A 23,738-nucleotide genomic window follows, 5' to 3' on the forward strand; every position below is an offset into this window, starting at 1 on the left:
TTTTTGTCTTTTTAGTAGAGATGGGGTTTCACCATGTTGGCCAGGCTGGTCTCAAACTACTGACCTCAAGTGATCTGCTGGCCTCAGCCTCCCAAAGTGCTGGGATTATAGGCATGAGCCACTGTACCCAGCTGTGAGTTGTAATCTTTTTACTGGTGGAGGGTCTTGCCTTGATGCCAGTGGCTGCTGATTGATCACAGTGGTGGTTGCTGAAGGCCGGAGTGGCTGTGGCAATTTCTTTTCTTTTCTTTTCTTTTTTTGAAACAGAGTCTCATCCTGTTGCCTAGGCTGGAGTGCAGTGGCGTGATCTCGGCTCACCGTAAGCTCCACCTCCCAGGTTCACGCCATTCTCCTGCCTCAGCCTCCCAAGTAGGTGGGACCACAGGCACCCGCCACCACACCCAGCCAATTTTTTGTATTTTTAGTAGAGATGGGGTTTCACCACATTAGCCAGATGGTCTCGATCTCCTGACCTCATGATCCACCTGCCTCGGCCTCCCTCCCAAAGTGCTGGGACTATAGGCATGAGCCACCGCGCCTGGCTGGCAATTTCTTAAAATAAGACATCAGGCTGGGTGCGGTGGCTTATGCCTGTAATCCCAGCACTTTGGGAGGCGAAGGCAGGCGGATCATGAGGTCAAGAGATTGAGACCATCCTGGCCAACATAGTGAAACCCCGTCTCTACTAAAAATACAAAAAAATTAGCTGGGCCTGGTGGCACGCTCCTGTAGTCCCAGCTACTTGGGAGGCTGAGGCAGGAGAATTACTTGAATCCGGGAGGTGGAGGTTGCAGTGAGCCAAGATCGTGCCACTGCACTCCAGCCTGGCAACAGAGTGAGACTCCATCTCAAAAAAAATAAATAAATAATAAATAATTTTAAAAAAAGACATCAATGAGGTTTCCGCAGGGACTGACTCTTCCTTTAACGAAAGATTGCTCTGTAGCGTGCAGTGCTGTTTGCTAACATTTTACCCACAGTAGACTTCTTCCAGAATTGGAGTCAGTCCTTTCAAACTCTGGTGCTGCTTTATCAGCTAAGTTTATGTACTATTCTAAATTCTTGTAGTCATTTCGACAGTTTTCACAGCATCTTCACTGGGAGTAGATTCCATCGGAAGAAACCACTTTGTTTGGTCATCCCTAAGAAGTAGCTCCTCATCTGTTCAAGTTTGATTCTGAGATTGCAACAATTCAGTCCCATCTTCAGGCTCCACTTTTCTTGCTGTTTCTACCACATCTGCAATGACTTCCTCCACTGAAGTCCTGAACCTCATAAAGTCATTCATGAGGGTTGGAATACACTTATTCCAAATTGCTGTTAATATTGATATTTTGACCTCCTCTTGTGAATCATGAATGTTCTTAGTTGCATCTAGAATGGTGAATCCTTTCCAGGAGGTTATCAATTTACTTTTCCTAGATCCATCAAAGGAGACATATTTATGGCAGCTATAGCCTTTAAAAATGTATTTCTTAGGCCAGGCACAGTGGCTTACCCCTGTAATCCCAGCACTGTGGGAGGCTGAGGCGGGCGGATCACAAGGTCAGGAGATCGAGACCATCCTGGCTAACACGGTGAAACCCCTTCTCTATTAAAAATACAAAACATTAGCCAGGCGTGGTGGCGGGCACCTGTAGTCCCAGCTACTGGGGAGGCTGAGGCAGGAGAATGGCGTGAACCCGGGAGGCAGAGCTTGCAGTGAGCCGAGATCACGCCACTGCACTCCAGCCTGGGCAATAGAGTGAGATTCCGTCTCAAAAAAAAAAAAATGTATTTCTTAAATAATAAGACTTGAAAGTTGAAATTACTCTATGATCCATGGATTGCAGAACTGATGTGTTAGCAGGCATGAAAACAGCTTTCATCTCCTTGTATATCTCCATCAGAGCTCTTAGGTGACCAGGTACATTGTCAATGAGCAGTAATCTTTTGAAAGGAACCCTTTTGTTTTTGATAAGTAGATCTGAACAGCGAGTTTTAAATATTCAGTAAACCATGCTGTAAACAGATGTACTATCATCACGACTCTTCTTTTTCCATTCGTAGAACACAGGCAGAGGAGATTTAGCATAATTCTTTTTTTTTTTTTTTTTTTTGAGACAGAGTTTCACTCTTGTTGCCCAGGCTGGAGTGCAATGGCACAATATTGGCTCACCGCAACCTCCACCTCCCGAGTTCAAGGGATTCTCCTGCCTCAGCCTCCTAGGTAGCTGGAATTACAGGCATACACCACCATGCCCGGCTAATTTTTTGTATTTTTACTAGAGATGGGGTTTCTCTCCATGTTGGTCAGGCTGATCTCAAACTCCCGACCTCAGGTGATCTGCCTGCCTCGGCCTCCCAAAGTGCTGGGATTACAGGTGTGAGCCACTGCGCCCAGCCGATTTAGCATAATTCTTAAGGGCCTTAGGATTTTTGGAGTGGTCGGTGAGCATTCCTTCCATTTAAAGTTACCAGCTGCATTATCCCCAGCAAGAGAGTTAACCTGTCTTCTGAAGCTTTGAAGCCGGGCAAAGAAGCCAGCTTTGACTTCTCTCTCGCTTGAGTCCTAAATGGCATCTTTTTCCAGGAGGAGGTTGTTTCTTCTCCATTGAAAATTTGTTCATCAATGATCTTAGCTAGGTCTTCTGGAGAACTTGACACAGCTTCTGCATCAGAACTTGCTGCTCCACCTTGCCGTTTTATGCTATGGAGATGGCTTCTTTCATTAAACCTCATGAATCAACCTCTGCTAGCTTCAGACTTCTGCAACTTCTTCACCTCTCTCAGCCTTCACGGAATTGCAGAGAGTTAGGGCCTTGCTGTGGATTAGGTTTTGGCTTAAGGGATTGTTCTGGCTGCTTAGATCTTCTATCCAGGCCACTACAACTTCCTCCATATCAGCAATAAGGCCGTTTGTTTTCTTATCATTAATGTGTTCACTGAAATAGCACTTTTAATTTCCTTAAGTAACTTTTCCTTTGTGTTCACAACTTGGCTAACTGTTGCAAGAGACCTAACCTTCAGTCTGCTTTGGCTTTTGACATGCCTTCCTCACCAAGCCTAATCATTCCTAACTTTTGACTTAAAGTGAGAGACGTGGGACTCTTCCTTTCACTTTCACTTTCTTTTTTTTTTTTTGAGACAGAGTCTTGCTGTCGCCCAGGCTGGAGTGCAGTGGCGCGATCTCGGCTCACTGCAGGCTCGGCCCCCGGGGGTTCACGCCATTCTCCTGCCTCAGCCTCTCCGAGTAGCTGGGACTACAGGCGCCCGCCACCACGCCCGGCTAATTTTTTTGTATTTTTAGTAGAGACGGGGTTTCACCATGTTAGCCAGGATGGTCTTGATCTCCTGACCTCGTGATCCGCCCGCCTCGGCCTCCGAAAGTGCTGGGATTACAGGCGTGAGCCACCGCGCCCGGCCCACTTTCACTTTCTTTTAGCAAGAAAGGTTGTTAAGGTTGTTAAATGGCCTAATTTCAATATTGTTATGTCTCAGGGAATAAGGAGGCCTGAAGAGAGGAAGAGGGACTAGGACATGGCCAGTCAGTGGAGCAGTTAGAACACACACATTTATTAAGTCCACTATCTTATATGTGTGTGGTTCGTGGTGCCACAAAACAATTACTGTAATAACATGAAAGATCACTGATCAGAGCAGCATAACAAATATAATAATGAAAAAGTTTGAAATATCATGAGAATTACCAAAGTGTGACACAGAGACAGGAAGCGAGAACATGCTGTTGGAAAAATGATACCAATAGACTTGCTTGATGGAAGATTGCCGCAAACCTTTGATTTTTTTTGTTGTTGTTGTTCACAAAACAAAAAAAACGCCTGTAATCCCAGCACTTTGGGAGGCCGAGGCGGGCAGATCACCTGAGGTCAGGAGTTCGAGACCAGCCTGGCCAACATGGTGAAACCCTGTCTCTACTAAAAATACAAAAATTAGTTGGGCATGGTGGTGGGCGCCTGTAATCCCAACTACCACGGAGGCTGAGGCAGAGAATCTCTTGAACCTGAGAGGCAGAGGAGGCAGTGAGCCGAGATCATTTCATTGCACTCCAGCCTGGGCAACAAAAGCGAAACACTGTCTCAAACAAAACAAAACAACAAAACAAATGCAATATCTGCAAGACACAATAAAACAGTGTAATAAAGTGAGGTATGCCTGTATTTTCTCTTATTCTGTGGGTTGCCTTTTCTCTCTTTTGTGACCTCTGATGCTGTCTAATTCATTTTTTTCTTTTATTTTCATAACCAAAAAAATCATTGCAAGATCCAGTGTCATCAATCTTTTCCCCTATGTTTTCTCTAAACATTTTATGATTTTAATTGTTGGGTTTTTTTTTAACCTGTGAACTTTTTACTGGCCTCCTGCTCCCCAAAGAGTACCCTGCTTCTGCTGGCTCAATTCCTCAGAACTTTGGGGTCATTGGTCTCAAACACCACATTGCTGTCCACTATCCTGCAGGTGGTGGTCTTTTGGATGATTTGCACGGAGTTGCTGCTGTCTAGGGCCTCACCAAGATTGAAGTCCTCCCCATCTTCCAGCAGGCGGCAGTAGGTGGTGATCTCAGCCTCCAGCTTGACCGGGATGTTCCAGGCCTCATACTCCTGGGCCTGGCACTGTCCCTCTGCCCAGGTCTGTGCCAGCTTCGACTCCAGGTACAGTAGGACCCTGTTGAGCTGTTCCATCTGCATGGTATAGCAGGCCTCCATCTCTCTCAGGCTGTTCTCCAAGTTGGTCTTCAGATTTCTCATCAAGTCCAGGCCAATCTCCAAGAACTGGACTGGACATCTCAGCTCCATGAGTGTCATCTCAGCAGCTCTGATCTTGGTGGACTGCATGGTGACCACTGTGGTGCTCTCCTCAGTCTGCTGGGACCAGTACCTGTCCAGCTTCTCTAGGTTCTTCTGAGCCAGCTTGTCGTATTGGGCCCAGATATCTGCCATGATCTTGCCAAGGTCCTGATATTTGGACATCTGCCTCCACAGTCAACCCAAAGCTAGCAATACGGGCTTGTAGGCCTTTTACTCCTTCTTCATGGTTCTTCTTCATGAAGAGCAGCTCCTCCTTGAGAGTCTCAATCTTTGTCTTCAGCCACAGCTCGGAGACATTGGTGTCATCAGTGACCTTGCAGAGCCCATGGATGTCGCTCCTCACAGACTGGCGCATGGCCAGCTTTGTCTCATACTTGACTCTAAAGTCAGCAGCAGGAAGATGGGCATTGTCAGTGTGCAGAACAATGAAGGCATTGTCCACAGAATTTGCAAAGATCTGAGCCATCAGCTTCTCAGTGGTCTTGAAGTAATGGCCCAGTCTCTGACCTGGGGTCCCTTCTTCTCCAGGTGCTCCCGGTTTTTGCTCTCCAGCCTCTAATTCTCAGTCTCCAGGCTTTTCACTCTGCCCAGGTAGGCCAGGCGGTCATTCAGGCTTCGCATGGTCTCCTTCTCATTCTAGATGCCCCCTATTTCCGCCAGACCTCTGGCCATCCGAGTGGCCAGGGCCCTGGACCCCAAGCCACCCTGGAAACTGGTGGAGCAGGACACAAAGATCTGGGAGCCCAAACCCCTTACATCTGCATAGATGCCAGCTGGACTGCTGATCGACCGGGTACTGTAGCTGGGTGGCTGGATGGATCCCAGGGACTTGTAGTTAGTAGAGAAGGTAGTGGAGTGAGTGGTGAAACTCATGCTGTCTGGGGAGGAAAGTGAGAGAACAGGACTCAGGTTCTGCCTGTGATTTTAGTTTTTATGTTTAGGTCTTTAATCCATTTTGAGTTACTTTTTGTATATGGTATAAGGTAAGGGTCCAATTTTATTCTTTTGTGGACCTAGTTTTCCCAGTATTATTTGTTGAAAAGAGTATTCTTTTTTCTCATTGAATGCTCTTAGTACCCTTGTCAAGGATCATTTGACCATATATGTGAAGGTTCATTTTTGGGTTCTCTCTTATATTCCATTGGTGTCTATGTTTCTATGCTGTTACCATACATTTGCTTTCTTTAACTTCGTAATGAGGTTTAAATTCAGGAAGTGTGAGATCATCCAACCTTGTTCATCTTTATCAAGATTATTTTGGCTATTTGAGGTCCTTTGAGATTCCATATACATTTTAGGATGGATTTTTCTATTTTTATAAAAAATGTGTTTGGGCCTATTGAGTTTTTTGAGGCACTTTTATCAAATCAGTGCATGCAGCTGTTTTTAGACTTTCTTCTGTTTCATTGATCTATGTGTCTTATGACAATAACATAGGTTTTATTAATAGCTTTATAGTATGTCTCAACATTAGGTATTGTAAGTCTTCCAGCTTTGCTCTTTTCCAAATTTGTTATGTCTAATCTTTGTCCTCTGCATTTCCGTATTCAGTATAGCATCATTTTATTTTCCACCAAACAAACAAAAGATGCTGGGCCAGGGTGGTGGCTCACACCTGTTATCCCAGCACTTCAACAGGCTGGGATGGAAGGATTGCATGAGGCCAGGAGTTTGAGACCAGCCTGGGCAGCATAGCAAGACCTAGTCTCTAAAAAAAAAAAAAAAAAAAACAAAAAACAAAATTTAAAAATTAGACTGGGCATGGTGGCTCACGCCTGTAATCCCAGCACTTTGGGAGGCTGAGGCAGGTGAATCACTTGAGGTCAAGAGTTTGAGACCAGCTTGGCCAACATGGTGAAACCCCATCTCTACAAAAAAATACAAAAATTAGGTGGGTGTGATGGCATGTGCCTATAATCTCAGATACTCAGGGGGCTGAGGCAGGAGAATCACTTGAACCTGGGAGGTGGAGGCTGCATTGAGCTGAGATCATGCCACTGCACTCCAGCCTGGGCAACAGAAAGAGACTGTGTCTCAAAAAGGAAGAAAGAAAGAAAGAAAAATTAGCTGAGTGTGGCAGTGCATGCCTATAGTCCCAACTACTTGGGAGGCTGAGGCAGGAGGATCACTTGGGCCCAGGAATTTGAGGTTGCAATGAGCTATGAGTGCTCCACTGTACTCCAGCCTGGGTGACAAAGTGAGGCCCTGTATCTATAAAAAAAAAAAAAAGAAAGAAGGAAAAGGATGCTGGGATTTTGATTGGGATTGCATTGAACCTGTAGATAATTTATGCGGAAATGACATCTTGGCAATTGTAAGCGTTCTGATCCATGAATATGGTATGCCCCTTCTTTTATTTAAGCCTTTACTTTCTTTCAGGAATATTTTGTAGTGTAGAGACTTTGCTTACCCTTTGTTAAATTTACTCCAAAATGCTATGTTTTGGGTGGTGGTATGAATTTTTTTTTTTTTTTTTTTTTGAGACAGTCTTACTTGTCGGTCAGGCTAGAGTGCAGTGGCACAATCTTGGCTCACTGCAACCTCCGCCTCCCAGGCTCAAGCAATTCTCCTGCCTCAGCTTCCCGAGTAGCTGGGATTACAGGAGTGTGCCACCATGCCCGGCTAATTTTTGTATTTTTAGTAGAGACGGGATTTCACCATGTTGGCCAGGCTGGTCTTGAACTCCTGACCTCAGGTAATCTGCCCGCCTCGGCTTCCCAAAGTGCTGGGATTACAGGTGTGAGCCACCATACCCGGCCTAAATTCTTTTTTATATTTCCAAATTGTTTGCTGCTAGTATCTCAAAAATCAGTTGATTTTTTTTTGAGACCTGTTTTCACTTTGTCACCCAGGCTGGAGTGCAGTGGCATCATCTTGGCTCACTGCAACCTCTGCCTCCTGGGTTCAAGCAATTCTCCTGCCTCAGCCTCTCAAGTAGCTGGAATTACAGGCACCTGCCACCAAGCCCGGCTAATTTTTGTATTTTTAGTAGAGATGGGGTTTCACCATGTTGACCAGACTGGTCTCAAACTCCTGACCTCAAGAGATCCACCTGCCTCAGCCTCCCGAAGTGCTGGGAATACAGGTGTGAGCCACTGTGCCCAGCCCAATTGACATTTTTGTAGGTTGTCTTTGCATCTTGCCACACTCCTGTAGTCACCTATTAATTTTAATAGTTGTTTTGTAGATTTGTAGATTCTGCAGGATTTTCTTTGTAAATAATTATGTTGTCTGTGAGTTAAGACAGGTTTACTTCCTTTTTTGATCTTTATGCCTTTTCTTTTTCTTGCCTTATCACACTAGCTATGTTATTCTCAGTGTCAAAACAAGTGGTCAGAGAAATAATCCTTGCCTTGTTCCCAATCTTTGTGGGAAGCAATATTTTAATATTTTATGTTAGCTCTAAATTTTGTATAGATTCCAAAATCAAAATTTAGTTCATTGCTACACGTAGAAACAATATGGATCTCTTGCCAGAGAATGGATGCCAAATATTTTGTCTAGAACTGTACTGCCCTATTGGACATTAGCTGCATGGGGCTGTTTAACATTTAAATTAATTAAAGTTAAATAAAAGTATAAATTCAGTTCCTGAAATATCTGGCTAGATACATCTTAAGTGCTTGGTAGCCACATATAACTATTATCTGCTGTGATGGATGCAAATATAGAATATATCCAACATTGTAGAAAATTCCATTTGTCAGCATTGGTCTAGAATTTAAGACAAATTTGGAGAAGTTGGTTTAATGTGAAGGGATAGTTGTAGTCTTTCTTGAAAATTGGAGACCACACAGAGAAGGGGTGTCTTATGTTTTTGCTGACTTATCCAGAAAAGTATTTTAAAACTAGAAGAAACCAATTTAAAAGAGAGGCTTGCTTCAGTAGAACTAATTTCTCATTGTTATTCACATATTTCTATGAATAGTTGCATACTTTTGTATTCTGAAGAAGAATTTAATGCATACAAGCTCTTCTCAATATTTAGACATTAAGGTATGGTTAACTACTACTCTGGCAGCATCTTTCAGACCCTGTTAATCACATTAGCAGTACAACCTAAAGTAATATTAAAAGAATTCAGAATTAAGAGTATACGAATTTGTCTTTCAGATTTTTAATTTGTCTTTCTCTAATCTCTATTATATCAAACACTAGCTGGGAAGACACTTCAGATCTTTAATATTGAGATGAAGAGTAAAATGAAGGCTCATACTATGGCAGAAGAGGTGATTTTCTGGAAATGGGTTTCTGTGAACACTGTTGCCTTGGTGACCGAGACCGCGGTCTACCACTGGAGCATGGAAGGTGACTCCCAGCCCATGAAGATGTTTGATAGACATACCAGTCTGGTGGGCTGCCAGGTGATTCACTACCGGACTGATGAGTACCAGAAGTGGCTGCTCCTCATAGGCATCTCGGCTCAGGTAAGCCTTGAGCTGCCTTTAGGGGCTGGTCTGATGTAATTTCAAAGCCCAATATTAGAATGGAGTGGTTAAATCATTAGAAGCTGGTTATAGGGCCAGGTGCGGTGGCTCATGCCTGTAATCCCAGCACTTTGGGAGGCCGAGGCGGGCGGATCTCTTTGAGGTCAGGGGTTTGAGGTTGCAGCGAGCCGAGATTGCGCCACTGCACTCCAACCTGGGCAACAGAGCAAGACCCTGTCTCAAAAAAAAAAAAAAAAAAAAAAAAAAAAGAAGTTGGTTATAGGTGTAAGGCAAAAGTAGGCCTGGAACTGAGAGAAACAGAGATTACAAAGAAATCTGAACTTAGATCAAATAATCTTAATTTACCTTTGGCCTATCAACTACTACTGCATTCCATCAGGTTACTGATGTTCATTGTATAAACTATTTCTAGCACTGTTTTGAGAGGTTGTTGAGGAATTTTATAGAGTAATTTGGAACCCATAGATTTATAAGAAGTAGTCCTTCGGGAAGACAAGAGAGGGCTAGACATCCTGCCCGCTGCGTCCCAGCCAGGGCAGGGAGGGACCGTGGCCCATGGGGTCAAGGGGCCCTGATGTGCACAGCTGCCACAGGGAGGAAGGTCTTGGGGAAATGGGCGGTCAGCTGGCCTGTCCTTGGTGAGTGCACACACTGCCCACACACACCACGGCCCACACACAGCGCGGCCTTCCTGGCGTCTCTGGCCCCCGCGTGTTTGCACTGTAGATATTGTATCAAAGTCCCAGCGTCTAGATGGTTAACATAGAGCTGCTTCTGTGTAAATGCTGCTTATTTTAAACACTAAAAAGCGATTAATTTTATGGGAAAAAAAAGAAGTAGTTCTTAGACTGTATTTTAAGGACTTACTGGAATGTTACTAACTCATATTCTATTGTACTGAAAGCAGTATCTTTCCGTCCTCCTTTTTTTTTTTTTTTTTTTTTTTTGAGATGGAGTCTCACTCTGTCACCCAGGCTGGAGTGCAGTGGTGCGATCTCGGCTCACTGCAAGCTCCGCCTCCCGGGTTCATGCCATTCTCCTGCCTCAGCCTCCCCAGTAGCTGGGGCTACAGGCACCTGCCACCACACCCAGCTAATTTTTTGTATTTTTAGTAGAGAAGGGGTTTCTCCATGTTAGCCAGGATGGTCTCGATCTCCTGACCTCGTGGTCCACCCGCCTTGGACTCCCAAAGTGCTAGGATTACAGGTGTGAGCCACCACGCCCAACCCCTTTTTTCATTCCTGGTGGCTAATTCAGTCACCAGATACTTGAAGACTACAGGATGTTTACACTTGGGACATAGATCTTAATCATTCAATCCTGATGACCAGTGAATGATTTGTCTATATCCTAGTGGGGAAGGTGTATCTGCACAATTCTAGTAATTAAGGAACTATCACATGTTTGAAGAGAATACTGTGGGAGTCATGAGAGAGCAGCTTAAGTCAAGACAGCCAACAACACAGGGGATCTAAGCTGCATTTTGCTAGCTATTAAAGTGCACTTTGGAAGGATGCAGTGTATGCAACGGCACAGGATAGAGGAAAATGGCTCTTTCTGGGAGTCTGGGGTCATCCACTGTGGATGATACCTATAGGTAAGCATATTAGGTAGCTAGAGGGGCAAGACTTAGAGAGATGAGTGGGGGCCAGACTGCAGGCAATGGGAATTATGTAGCAGGTTTTGAGTGAGAGTGATGTAATTAATTTTCCTTCTTAGCAGCATAGTGGAATTGAAAATATGCTATCATTGATGTTGGAGATGGACCGCCACAAAGACTGGAGGCCAGGAGACTAGTTGAAAGGCAGATACAGGAACAAAACCATGTAATCTGTTCTGGAGTAGAGACACGTATGAGAAAGGTTAAGAATACGCAAAAAGGGAAGGATTACTTCCATTTCTGGAACGCTCTCTTCCATTTCTGCAACCCCCAGAAGAAATGAAGCATGTGTGACTAGATGAAGGTAGTGGCATTGCAGATATATAGGTTAGACAAGACCTAAGACTTTGGCTTACTTAACCTGATAAAGGGCATCTACAACAAATACAACTAACATCTTACTTCATGTTGAAAAACTGAAAGCTTTCCCCCAAGGATCAGAAACAAGACAAGGATGTCTTCTCTTGCTACTTCTGTTCAGCTTTGGACTAGAGATTCTAGCCAGGGCAGTTAGGTGAGAAAAACATAAAAGGCATCTAGATTTAGGCTGGGCACGGTGTCTCACGCCTGTAATCCTAGCACTTTGGGAGGCGAGGTGGGTGGATCACGAGGTCAGGAGATCAAGACCATCCTGGCTAACATGGTGAAACCCCGTCTCTACTAAAAATACAAAAAATTAGCCGGGCACGGTGGCGGGCGCCTGTAGTCCCAGCTACTCAGGAGGCTGAGGCAGGAGAATGGCATGAACCCGGGAGGTGGAGCTTGCAGTGACCGAGATAGCGCCACTGCAGTCCGGCCTGGGCGAAAGAGTGAGACTACATCTCAAAAAAAAAAAAAAAAGCATCTAGATTTAAATGGAAGAATTAAAGCTGTCTCTATTTGCAGATGACATAAGCTTGTATATGGAAATCCTAAGGAATCTAGTAAAAAACTATTAGAACTAATAAACAAATTGAGCAAGGTTACAGAATACAATATCAGTATGCAAACATCAACTGTGTTCCTAAACATTTGCAATGAACAATCCAAAAATGAAATCAGGAAAGCAATCTCATTCATAATAACATCAAAAAGAATAAAATACTTAGAGGTAAACTTAATTTAAAAAGTGCAAAAGTTACATTCTGAAAACTACAAAACATGGTTAGAAGTAATTAAAGAAGATCTAAATCAAAAAATATCCCATGTTCATGGACTCGAAAATTTAATACTTTTAGGATGGAAGTACTCCTCAAATTGGTCTACAAATTCAACATAATCTCTATTGGAATACCAGCTAGCTTCTTTGTAGAAATTGACAAGATAATCCTAAAATTTATGTGGAATTGCAAGGAACCCAGAATAGCCAAAACAACCATAAAACAAAGAAACAAAAAGTTGGAGTACTTATACTTCCCAATTTTAAAACTTGCCACAAACCTACAGTGATCAAGAATGTGGTACTGGCTGGGCTCAGTGACTCATGCCTGTAATCCCAGCACTTTGGGAGGTTGAGGAAGGTGGATAACCTGAGCCCGGGAGTTCGAGACCAGTCTAGGCAACATGGCAAAACCCATTTTTTACAAAATATGCAAAAACTAGCCAGGCATGATGACATGCACCTGTAGTTCCAGCTACTCTGGAGGCTGAGGTGGGAGAATTGCTTGAGCCTGGCAGGTGGAGGTTGCAGTGAACTGAGATTGCACCACTACACTCCAGCCTGGGTGACAGAGTGAGACCTTGTCTAAAAATAAATAAAGTTAAAAAAAATAGAATGTGGTACTAACTTAAGAATAGATGACAAACAAATTAGCTTGGTGTGGTGGCATGCACCTGTAGTCCTGGCTACCTGGGAGGCTCAGGCAGGAGAATTGCTTGAGCCCAGGAGTTCAAGGTTACAGTGAGCCATGATCATGTCTTTGCATTCCAGCCTGGGCAATAGAACAAGACCCTGTCTCTAAAATTAAAAAAAAATAAAATAAAATAAATGAGTCCCAGAAAAGTGATGTGCCCAAAAGCCAGGTTTTCTTTTCCTTTTTTTTCTTTTTTCTTTTTCTGAGACGGAGTCTCGCTCTGTCACCCAGGCTGGAGTGCAGTGGCGCAAACTCAGCTCACTGCAACCTCCACCTTCCAGATTCAAGTGATTCTCCTGCCTCAGCCTCCCGAGTAGCTGGGACTACAGGTGTGTGCCACTATGCCCAGCTAATTTTTGAGTTTTTAGTAGAGACAGTGTTTCACCATGTTGGCCAGGCTGGTCTCGAACTCCTGACCTCAAGTGATCTGCCCACCTCAGCCTCCCAAAGTTCTGGGATTACAGGTGTAAGCCACCGCGCCCAGCCCATTTATTTGTATTCACCTTTAATAATAATATGCCATGAAAAACCTTAGCATACCATCAGTCATTCTAAAGGGAAGATTGCTTTTGCATGGTACCTGGCGATTTTTTTTTTAAGTTTCAAAATCAGCTTTGATGGTTTGTGAACAGGGTATGAAAGTTAATTTTCTAATTAAAGGGAAAGGAAACCAAATAAAAATTATCAAAACCTAGCCATACCATCAACTCAGAAATAAATTTAAATTTACTCAAGGTTATTTCTTTTTTTTTCTTTTCTTTTGAGACGGAACCTTGCTCTGTTGCCCAGGCTGGAGTGCAATGGCACGATCTCGGCTCACTGCAACCTCCACCTCCTGGGTTCAAGTGATTCTCCTGTCTCAGCCTCCCCAGTAGCTGAGATTATAGATGTGCACCACCACACCTGGCTAATTTTTTTTGTATGTTTAGTAGAGACAGGGTTTCACCATGTTGGCCAGGCTGGTCTCAAACTACTCAAGGTTATTTCTAATAAGTTATGAACATATTTCTCTGAATCAAAATAATATCAGTAGAGTGCAAATATATATTTAAAAATGCATTAATTTTAATTTCTTAATTTTAATTTTAATTTTTTTTATTTTTTGAGACAGGATCTTGCTCTGTCGCCGAGGCTGGTGTGCAGTGGCACAATCTCGGCTCACTGCAACCTCCACCTCCTGGGTTCAAGCAATCCTCCTGCCTCAGCTTCCCAAGTAGCTGGGATTATAGGCACGTGCCACCATGCCCTGCTAATTTTTGTATTTTTAGTGGAGACGGGGTTTCACCATGTTAGCCAGGATGGTCTCAAACTCCTGACCTCAAGTGATCCGCCCACTTTGGCCTCCCAAAGTGCTGGGATTATAGGCATGATCACTTGAACTTATTCCTCCAGTCTAATCAAAATGTTGTATCCCTTATGGTCAATTGATATTTGACAAGGATGCCAAGACAGTTCAGTGAAAGAAAGAGGAGTTGTTCAACACAAGGTTTTTGGGCGCTGGACATTTATATGCAGAAGCATTAAATGGGACCTCTGTCTCATAATACTAAAAAACTCAAAATCGATCAGACCTAAATGTAAGAACTGAACCTATAAAACTCGTAGAAGGGCCAGGCACAGTGGCTCATGCCTGTAATCCCAGCACTTTGGGAGGCTGAGGCAGGCAGATCACCCAGAGGTCAGGATTTCGAGACCAGCCTGGCCAACATGGCGAAACCCCATCTCTACTAAAAATACATCATGAATGAACCTTGGAAATATTAAGCTAAGTGAAAGATGCCAGTCACAAAAGACCACATATTCTATGATTCCATTTATTTGAAATGTTCAGGATAGTCTGACCTACAGACACAGAAAATAGATAAGTAGTTGCCTATGACTGGCAGTGGAGTGTGGGAGATAGGAATGAGGATTGAATGCTAATAGGTTTTCTTTCAAAGGATGAAAGTGTTCTAAAACTACATTGTAGTGATGATTGCACAACCCTCTGAGTATACGAAGAAACATGGGCTGGTATGCTTTAGACCAGGGGTGTCTGATCTTTTGGCTCCCCTGGGCCACACTGGAAGAAGAATTGTCTTGGGTCACACATAAAATACACTAGCAATAGCAGATGAGCTAAAAACAAAAATTGCAAAAAAAATTCTTTTTTTTTTTTTTTTTGAGACCGAGTTTTGCTCTTGTTGCCCAGGCTGGAGTGCGGTGGTACGATCTTGGCTCACCGCAACCTCCGCCTCCCAGGTTCAAGCAATTCTACTGCCTCAGCCTTCCTGAATAACTGGGACTACAGGCATGCACCACCACACCTGGCTAATTTTGTATTTTTAATAGAGACGGGGTTTCTCCATATTGGTCAGGCTGGTCTTGAACTCCTGACCTCAAGTGATCTGCCCGCCTCAGCCTCCCGAAGTGCTGGGATTACAGGCGCGAGCCACCATGCCCAGCCAAAAGTTCATAATGCTTTAAGAAAGTTTATGAATTTGTGTTTGGGCCACATACAAGTCTGTACTGGGCCACATGTTGGACAAGCTTGCTTTAAATAGATAAGTTCTATGGTATGTATCTCAATTAAGCTTTTAAAAATACCCTTGGGGGCCAGGCACGGTGGCTCACGCCTTTAATCCCAGCACTTAGGGAGGCCGAGGCAGGAGGATCACCTAAAGTCAGGAGTTCGAGACCAGCCTGGCCAATGTGGTGAAACCCCATCTTTACTAAAAATACAAAAATTAGCCGAGAGTGGTGGCGTGTGCCTGTAATCCCAGCTACTTGGAAGGGTGAGGCAAGAGAATCGCCTGAACCTGGGATGCAGAGGTTGCAGTGAACCAAGATCATAACATTGCACTCCAGCCTGGGCAACATGAGTGGAACTCTGCCTCAAAAACAAAACAAAACAAACAACGACAACAACAACAACAAAAAAAAATTCTTGGGAATTATGCCTCTTTACAAAGAAATCATCATGTTTGAGGAATATAAAACAAAAATTATAAATCATAGTTACATGTATATGCTTTACTGACAAACTAAAAAACAACAAATAAAAAAATCCCATGCATTTACCAACAACAAAACACCTCATGGGCATAAGAATAGACATGTAGACCAATGGGAAAAAAATGTAAAGTCCAGGAATACACCCCTACATCTGTGGCCAATTGATTTTTGACGAGAGTGTCAAGACTGTTCAATGGGGAAACAATAGTCTCTTCAGGAATGGTGCTGGGACAACCAAATATCCACATGGAAAAGAATGGAGTTGGTCACCTGCCTCACACCATGTACAAAAATAAACTCAAAATAGATCTGAAACCTCAATGTAGAAGCTAAAACTACAAACTCTTAGAAGAAAACATAAGGAGAAAGCTTTATGACTTTGGATTTGGCATGGATTCTTAGATATATAATAGCCAAAAGCTTGAAGAACAAAATTAAAAAAATAGATAATTTGGACTTCAGAATTAAAAACTTTTGTGCATAAAAGGATATTGCCAATAAAGTGAAAAGACAGCCTGGGATATAATATTTGAAAATCATATATCTGATAAGGGTCTAGTATCCAGATATACAAAGAACACTTACAACTCAACAACAAAAAGTCAACCCAGTTAAAAAATGGGCAAAGGACTTGCTTGACATCATTAGCCATTAGGAAAATGCAATTCCAAACCACAATAAAGTACTAGTTTACACCCACTCGGATGGTTATAATTTTTACAAAGTAGAAAATAAGTGTTGGCCCTGAGGTCAGGAGTTTGAGACCAGCCTGACCAACATGGAGAAACCCCGTCTCTACTAAAAATACAAAATTAGCCGGGTGTGGTGGTGCATGCCTGTAATCCCAGCTACTCCGGAGGCTGAGGCAGAAGAATTGCTTGAACCCGGGAGGCAGAGGTTGATGTGAGCTGAGATCGTGCCATTGCACTCCAGCCTGGGCAACAAGAGCGAAACTCCATCTCAAAAAAAAGAAAAGAAGTGTTGACAATGATGTGGAGAAATTGAAACCCTCCTACATTAGTGGTAGGAATATAAAAATGTTCAGATGCTGTGGAAAGCAGTTCGGCGGTTCCTCAAAAAGTTAAACATAAGCCGGGCGTGGTGGCTCACGCCTGTAATCCCAGCATTATGGGAGGCTGAGGTGGGCGGATCACGAGGTCAGGAGATCGAGACCATCCTGGCTAACACGGTGAAACCCTTTCTCTACTAAAAATACAAAAAATTAGCCAGGCATGGTGGCGGGCGCCTGTAGTCCCAGCTACTTGGGAGGCTGAGGCAGGAGAATTGTGTGAACCCGGGAGGCAGAGCTTGCAGTGAGCCAAGATCAGACCACTGCACTCCAGCCTGAGCGACAGAGCGAGACTCCATCTCAAAAAAAAAAAGTTAAACATAGAATTACCATTTGACCCAGCAGTTCCACTGTTAGGTGTCTACCTAAGAGAAATGAAAATGTATCCACACAAAAACTTTTACACAGATATTCATAATAGCATTTTTTATAATAACCAAAAGGTAGAAACAGCCCAAATGTTCACCAGCAAATGAGTGGATAAACAAGTTGTGGTGTATCCATACAGTGGGATATTATTTAACCCTAAAAATGAAGTACTGATACATGCTACACATAGGTAAACCTCAAAAACCTTACTAAATGAAAAAATTGAGGCACAAAAGGCCTCATATTTTATTATTACTCCATTTATATGAAATATTTAGAATCAGTAAATCTGTGGAGCTAGAAAGCAGGATTGGTGGCTGCTAGGGGACTTGGGTCAGGGGACTGGGGACTGACTAATGGGTACAGGAATTTCTTTTGGGTGATGAAAATGTTTTGGAACTATGCTGAGGTTTTGGTTCCACACATTGTGAATGTCCTGAATGCCATTCAATCATACATTTTAAAATGGTTTATTTTATGTTTTGTGACTGTCACCTCAACATAAAAAGGGGAGGGGAGGCCAGGCGCACGGTGGCTCACGCCTGTAATCCTAGCACTTTGGGAAGCCAAGGTGGACGGATCATGAGGTCAGGAGTTTGAGATCAGCCTGGCCAACATACTGAAACCCCCTCTCTATTAAAAATACAAAAATTAGCCAGGCATGCTGGCACACGCCTGTGGTCCCAGTTACCCAGGAGGCTGAGGCAGGAGAATCGTTTGAACCCAGGAGGTGGAGGTTGTGGTGAGCCGAGGTCACGCCACTGCACTCCATCCTGGGCGAGAGAGCAAAACTCTGTCTCAAAAAAAAAAAAAAAAAGGAAGGGGAGAGGGGAACATGGGGCCATAGTTTGCCAACCCTGTCTAAGCATTTGCAAATACAAATGCCTGTTTCTGTTTGAAACAACTTCTGTTCCTGTCACCTGGTTAGCTCTTACTCCAGCTTAGGTGTCACTTTGGGAAGCCTCCCTGACTTACTGATCTTGGTGAGCTGATAAGGCATCTTATTCTCTCCCGTGCCATAGCAATCAGCACTCTGTATTGCAGTTGCTTGCATACTTGCCGGAAACTCTTAACCGTCTGTTCTTGAGAGAAGGACCTGTGTCATATTTTACTTATCCCTGGCCCCTAGCATGGTGCCTGGCACAATGAATGCATTTGCTCACTGAATCCTTGCCTGCTACAGTCCTTAACATGGCTTTACCCAAATTTGACACACTTAACACTCAGCAGCCCCATGAGGTGGGAAGGTAAGCCTGGCAGATGCCTAAGACTTAGAAGCAGGCCGTGGGCCCAAGGCCACACACGTAGCCTCAGGTCTGGTCTCTCACCTTCACCTTGGCTGTTCTGTCTTCTCTGCCTCTTCGTCTTGGCTTCAGTTTAGGCTTCGTTTAGGTATCTTTTCCTTTAGGACTCAAATGTGCTATCATCATGTTGCTGGAAGTCTCCCCACAGTCTCTTGGGGAGGGTGAGTTTTGTCCTGTCTTTGGATTCTCATTTTTACCTTTCCATGCTCATTTTTTCTGTTAAAACACAGACCACTTATCTGCTGGTTACTCCTTATTTCTCCCTATTACCAGCCTTTGGCAACCACTAATCTATTTTCTGTCTCAATAAATTTTCCTATTCTGGATATTTCATAGGTGGAATCAGACAATATGCAACCTTTCATGCCTGGCTTCTTTCCTTAGCATGTTTTCAAGGTTCATCCATGTCATAGCATGTGTCAGTACTTTGCTTAATAACGTTAACAGAAATCTGTGCAATAGAAAATATTTTTAAAGACAAAGTTGAAGCCTTTGTTATCCCATTTTAAGGAGTTGTGAGTGAGTGGGGAATAGACTGAGGATTTTACCCATGACTACATGTAAGCTCACTCAGCAGAGAGGATTGAATGTTTAATTACAGGAGCTTGAACTGGGACCTTTTTGTATTCCATTCACTTAGCTTTTCGAGCATTTGACATTGGATATAAATGTACCGAAATTCTTTAGTAGAAAATATAAGTTCTGGCCGGGCATGGTGGCTCACGCCTGTAATCCCAGCACTTTGGGAGGATGAGGCGGGCAGATCATGAAGTCAGGAAATCGAGACCATCCTGGCCAACATGATGAAACCCCGTCTCTACTAAAAATACAAAAAATTAGCCAGGCATGGTGGCGGGCGCCTGTAGTCCCAGCTACTCAGGAGGCTGAGGCAGGAGAATGGCGTGAACCCAGGAGGTGAAGCTTGCAGTGAGCCGAGATCACGCCACTGCACTCCAGCCTGGGTGACAGAGCAAGGCTCCATCACAAAAAAAAAAAAAAAGAAGAAAGAAAGAGAGAGAGAAAGAGAGAGAGAGAGAAAGAAAGAAGAAAGAAAAGAAAGAAAGAAAGAAAGAGAGAGAAAGAAAGAAAGAAAGAAAAGAAAGAAAGAGAAAATACAAGTTCTAAGTTTTATAAAAGATATTAGTCTTACTGGTTTGGGGGTTTTGGTTTTTTTGGAGACAGGGTCTTGCTCTGCCACCCAGGCTGTAGTGCAGTGCTGCAGTCATAGCTCACTGCAACCTCGAACTTCTTGGCCCAAGCAATCCCCCTGCCTTGGCCTCCTGAGTAGCTAAGACAACAGGTGCATGCCACCATGACCAGCTAATTTTCTTATTTTTTTGTAGAGATGGCATCTTGCTATGTTGCCCAGACTAGTCTTGAACTCCTGGCCTCAAGTGATTCTCCTAAGGTGCTAGGATTGCAGGTGTGAGCCACTGTGCTGGCCTTATTGGTTTTTATTAAATACAATTTTTGCTACTTAGAAATTTCAGAAAACACAATTGTGAAAATTACCTGTGATTGCATCCCCCTGATTTAACTACTATTAATGCTTTAGAGTTTTTCCTCCAAAGTGCACGAGTTACTTTCCATGAAAAGATGCTCTCACACTTACTATATTTAACAAATTAGGATCGTCCATCTCACTTTTTTGTGGTCTTATTTTTTTCCATAGCGTTTGCCATCTTTCCACATCAAATTCAGAGTGATATCATGCCTTTAATAGCTAATACATTTAATTTTTATTAGAGGAAGTATACCTCTGATGTATGAGACTTTCATTTTAGAAATATATTTTAAGAATTGTTTCTTTATATTCCTCTCTTTTCTCTCCCTTTCATTGCATAATATCTTTTCTTAGCAAAACCGTGTGGTTGGAGCAATGCAGCTCTACTCTGTGGATAGGAAGGTTTCACAACCCATAGAAGGCCATGCCGCGGCTTTTGCAGAGTTCAAGATGGAGGGGAATGCCAAGCCTGCCACCCTTTTCTGCTTTGCTGTACGTAATCCCACAGGAGGCAAGGTAAGATCCACTCTACTGTCTTCTCCTTGAGAAAAGTGTCATGAGCTGGTGTTAGGGGTGTGCGTGTGTGTGGCTGGGCATGGCCTGCAGATGTTTGTGTGAGAAAAGGTTCATGGTGGTGTTGAGAACTGTGCACAATGATGCACATGATTAAGTGGCCCCATTCCCCTAAAAAATCCTCAGGCTGGGCGCGGTGGCTCACGCCTGTAATCCCAACACTTTAGGAGGCCAAGGAGGGTGGAGCACGAGGTCAGGAGTTCAAGAACAGCCTGGCCAACATGGTGAAACCCCGTCTCTACTAAAAACACAAACATTAGCTGGGCATGGTGGCACATTCTTGTAAACCCAGCTACTTGGGAGGCTGAGGCAGGAGAATTGCTTGAACTGGGACCTGCGAGGCAGAGGTTGCAGTGAGCCGAGATCCCACCACTGCACTCCTGCTTGGGCTACACAGTGAGACTCCGTCTCAAAAGAAAAAAAAAAATGCTTCCACACAGACTAGACTGAAATGCACTATAAAGGTAAGTGAGGCGGCCAGGTGCGGTAGCTCACACCTGTAATCCTAGCAGTTTGGGAGGCCGAGGCGGGTGGATTGCCTGAGCTCAGGAGTTCTACACCAGCCTGGGCAACACAGCGAAACCCCATCTCTATTAAAATACAAAAAGTTAGCCGGGCATGGCCATGTGCGCTTGTAGTCCCAGCTACTCAGAAGGCTGAGGCAGGAGAATTGTTTGAACCTGGGAGGCGGAGGTTGCAGTGAGCCGAGATCACACCACTACACTCCAGCCTGGGCAACAGAGCGAGACTCCATCACCAAAAAAAAAAAAGATACATGAGGCACAGTTTCTGCTCTTGGGGAGATGACTGTGAAATCACCAGTGTGGTGCCATCCTTGCCATCATTAGCATGGTTCTTCCCAGGTGGTTGGGAGGAGCCTCAGGGAGGCTCCAGAGAGATTGAGACTGTGCCCAGGAGCCAGTGGGTTTTATTAGGCTCAGGGACATGACCAGCAGCTGCTCGGCAGGGCTGCAATGGGCAGAGGTGAGGAGACAGAGGAGCTTGTGATGTCAGAGAGACCTTGGATTCCACCAGCGTGGTCTCAGCCACTTGGAGATCTGCTTCAAGACAGTCGTCTCGTGAAAAACCCTTTCTCAAACCACAATTTTGGGTTGTTCGTTAGCCCTGAAATGTTCTCCAAGGCAGAGGAGTTCTCAATTAGAATGTGGCTTTACAAACTTCCTCATCCGAAATACACTGAATACTTTGGCCTCCTGTTGAGTAACATACTTCATGCCCTCCTCATTTGAGAACCAGAAGGAAAAGGAGTCGGGTCACGTGTCAGCCTTGTTGCTGATGAAGGACACTGACTTTAGTTATGTGGCTTAAAGAGCTTGCTCCCATATTCCCTCAGAGTGAGGCACACCTCTCCTTCACAGATGCAGCAGGGCAGTGACTGGCCTCCCTCTGAGGAACAGAGCCTGCGTCGCAGAGTGCCCTGTGGAGAAGAGCACTTCCCAGAGTGGGGCTCTGTGCACAGACGGCAGCCCCAAGAAGAGAAAGGGCTGGGGGTTCTCTCTACACCCAGCTCTCTGGTGGGCATGCCCCTCCAGCCGAGCTGGAGATGGACCAGGAGGTCTTCTGTGACCCAGAGAGCCTGGGAAACGCGGTTTCCTGACAGTACCTGTCCTGGAGCGGCCCTGTGTCTTGTGGCAGACTCGGTCCTCCCGGCTGCAGGGTGAATGTAGGGTCCTGGGAGGGTGCCCGCCCCGCCTGTGCCCAGGCATGCACCTTCCTTTCAGGACTCACCTGTCGTTTTGGGACTGGCCAGCTGTCTCCACATGTGGGGCGGAGCTTGCCTGGACACAGTTCTTTTCTGCCGACCTCCTCCTGCTGCCGCCCTGAGAGCCTGGTGTCCTTTCTGTGCCTCTGCTCCTGCTGGCAGTGTCACCCTTCTCAGCTCCCAAGCAAGAACACATAGCGGTCAAGCCCCATTCCATTCTCTCGTCACTGTCCGACCTTTAACAAGTCTCATATCTGACTTACCCTTTTGTGGTACATTAAGCCTTTCTCACCTCACATTTAGGTTACAGAATAGCCATTTATTAGGTCCTCAGACCTGCTTCACGCCCTCTTACCAATAGGCCTAGCCAGATAATTTTCCTAAACTACCTTTTATCTGCCTTAAAGCTCCCAGTGCAAGACTTCTATTCCCCACCCGCAGACTTCTGCACCCACAGGAGCACCCACACGCTTGCCGCTCAGCCTCCCCTGTTGGCCCGGCTCTCGGTGCTGCTTCCCTCCTTATCTGAGCCCCTTTGGTGTTTCCCTCCTCTCTCTGCCTGGCCAAACCCAGACTGCAAACCCAGACTGCCCCTCCATAGACACTCTCGTCTGTGTCCTCTAAGCCCAGCCTCCCGCCCTTGTTTCGTGTCTCTTATTTCGTGTCCCTTCATTTTGGATTTTGTTGTGGACTTGTGTTAGTTATAATATTTTTTCTTTACATGAAAGTTATGGGGGCTGGGCGTGGTGGCTCATGCCTGTAATCCCAGCATTTTGGGAGGCCAAGGTGGGGGTGGATTACCTGAGGTGGGGTGGAGAGTTTGAGACCAGCCTGGCCAACATAGCGAAACTCTATCTCTACTAAAAATACAAAGTTTAGCCGGATGTGGTGGCACGCATCTGTAATCTCAGCTGCTTGGGAGGCTGAGACACGAGAATCGCTTGAACCCGGGAGGCAGAGGTTTCAATGAGCTGAGATCACGCCACTGCACTCCAGCCTGAGCGACAGAGTGAGACTCCATCTTAAAAAAAAAAACAAAAGAAAGTTATAGGGAAGGCACTGGCATAGGTCAGGAACTTGGAGCTGTTCTCATAAGGCAGGGATGGGCTCCCTCATCAGATTCTTACCGCCACCCAGCACAACCTTGAAAACCTCAGGCCTGTGCCATGGTGAGGGTATCTCGTGAGTTTGGTCTCCAGTGATGAGATGTTGCACTAACAGGCTTGTGTGAGTCTGGGCCATACCCAGGAAGGCAGAGAGCAGAGTTGGAAGGGACAGAAGATTCCGACTGGAGCCCTTTGTTTCATCGGCATCCAGGCCCAGGGAGGGGAAGTGACTCTGCCACTGTGCTGGAACTGAGGCTCCAGGCTGCCTGGCATTGGCCCTTTGTGCCATGCTTGGTGGTGGGCAGCAGGTTATTGAATAATCACAGGCACTCCGACAAGGGGGTTGTT

The 23,738-nt window shown here is 44.7% G+C and overlaps 1 protein-coding gene and 1 non-coding gene across 6 annotated transcripts in view; one reads left to right on the forward strand and one right to left on the reverse strand.

Annotated features, from left to right (window-relative positions):
- The window catches only part of CLTCL1 (clathrin heavy chain like 1), a 111,959-nt gene that overhangs the window by 27,923 nt on the left and 60,298 nt on the right, over positions 1-23,738 (forward strand). For all 5 annotated transcript variants that reach the window (XM_030815870.1, XM_030815871.1, XM_030815872.1 and 2 more), the window contains exons 3-4: positions 8,967-9,235; positions 20,343-20,504. In XM_030815870.1, the coding sequence (XP_030671730.1) occupies positions 8,967-9,235; positions 20,343-20,504 (431 nt within the window). The remainder of the gene's footprint in view (positions 1-8,966; positions 9,236-20,342; positions 20,505-23,738) is intronic.
- Positions 13,240-13,366, reverse strand: LOC115836162. Its single transcript, XR_004031152.1, has one exon. It is a non-coding gene; the product is annotated as a small nucleolar RNA SNORA15 (small nucleolar RNA).

This window comes from Nomascus leucogenys, chromosome 7b, assembly GCF_006542625.1.
Source record: "Nomascus leucogenys isolate Asia chromosome 7b, Asia_NLE_v1, whole genome shotgun sequence".
Taxonomy (NCBI): Eukaryota; Metazoa; Chordata; class Mammalia; order Primates; family Hylobatidae; genus Nomascus; species Nomascus leucogenys.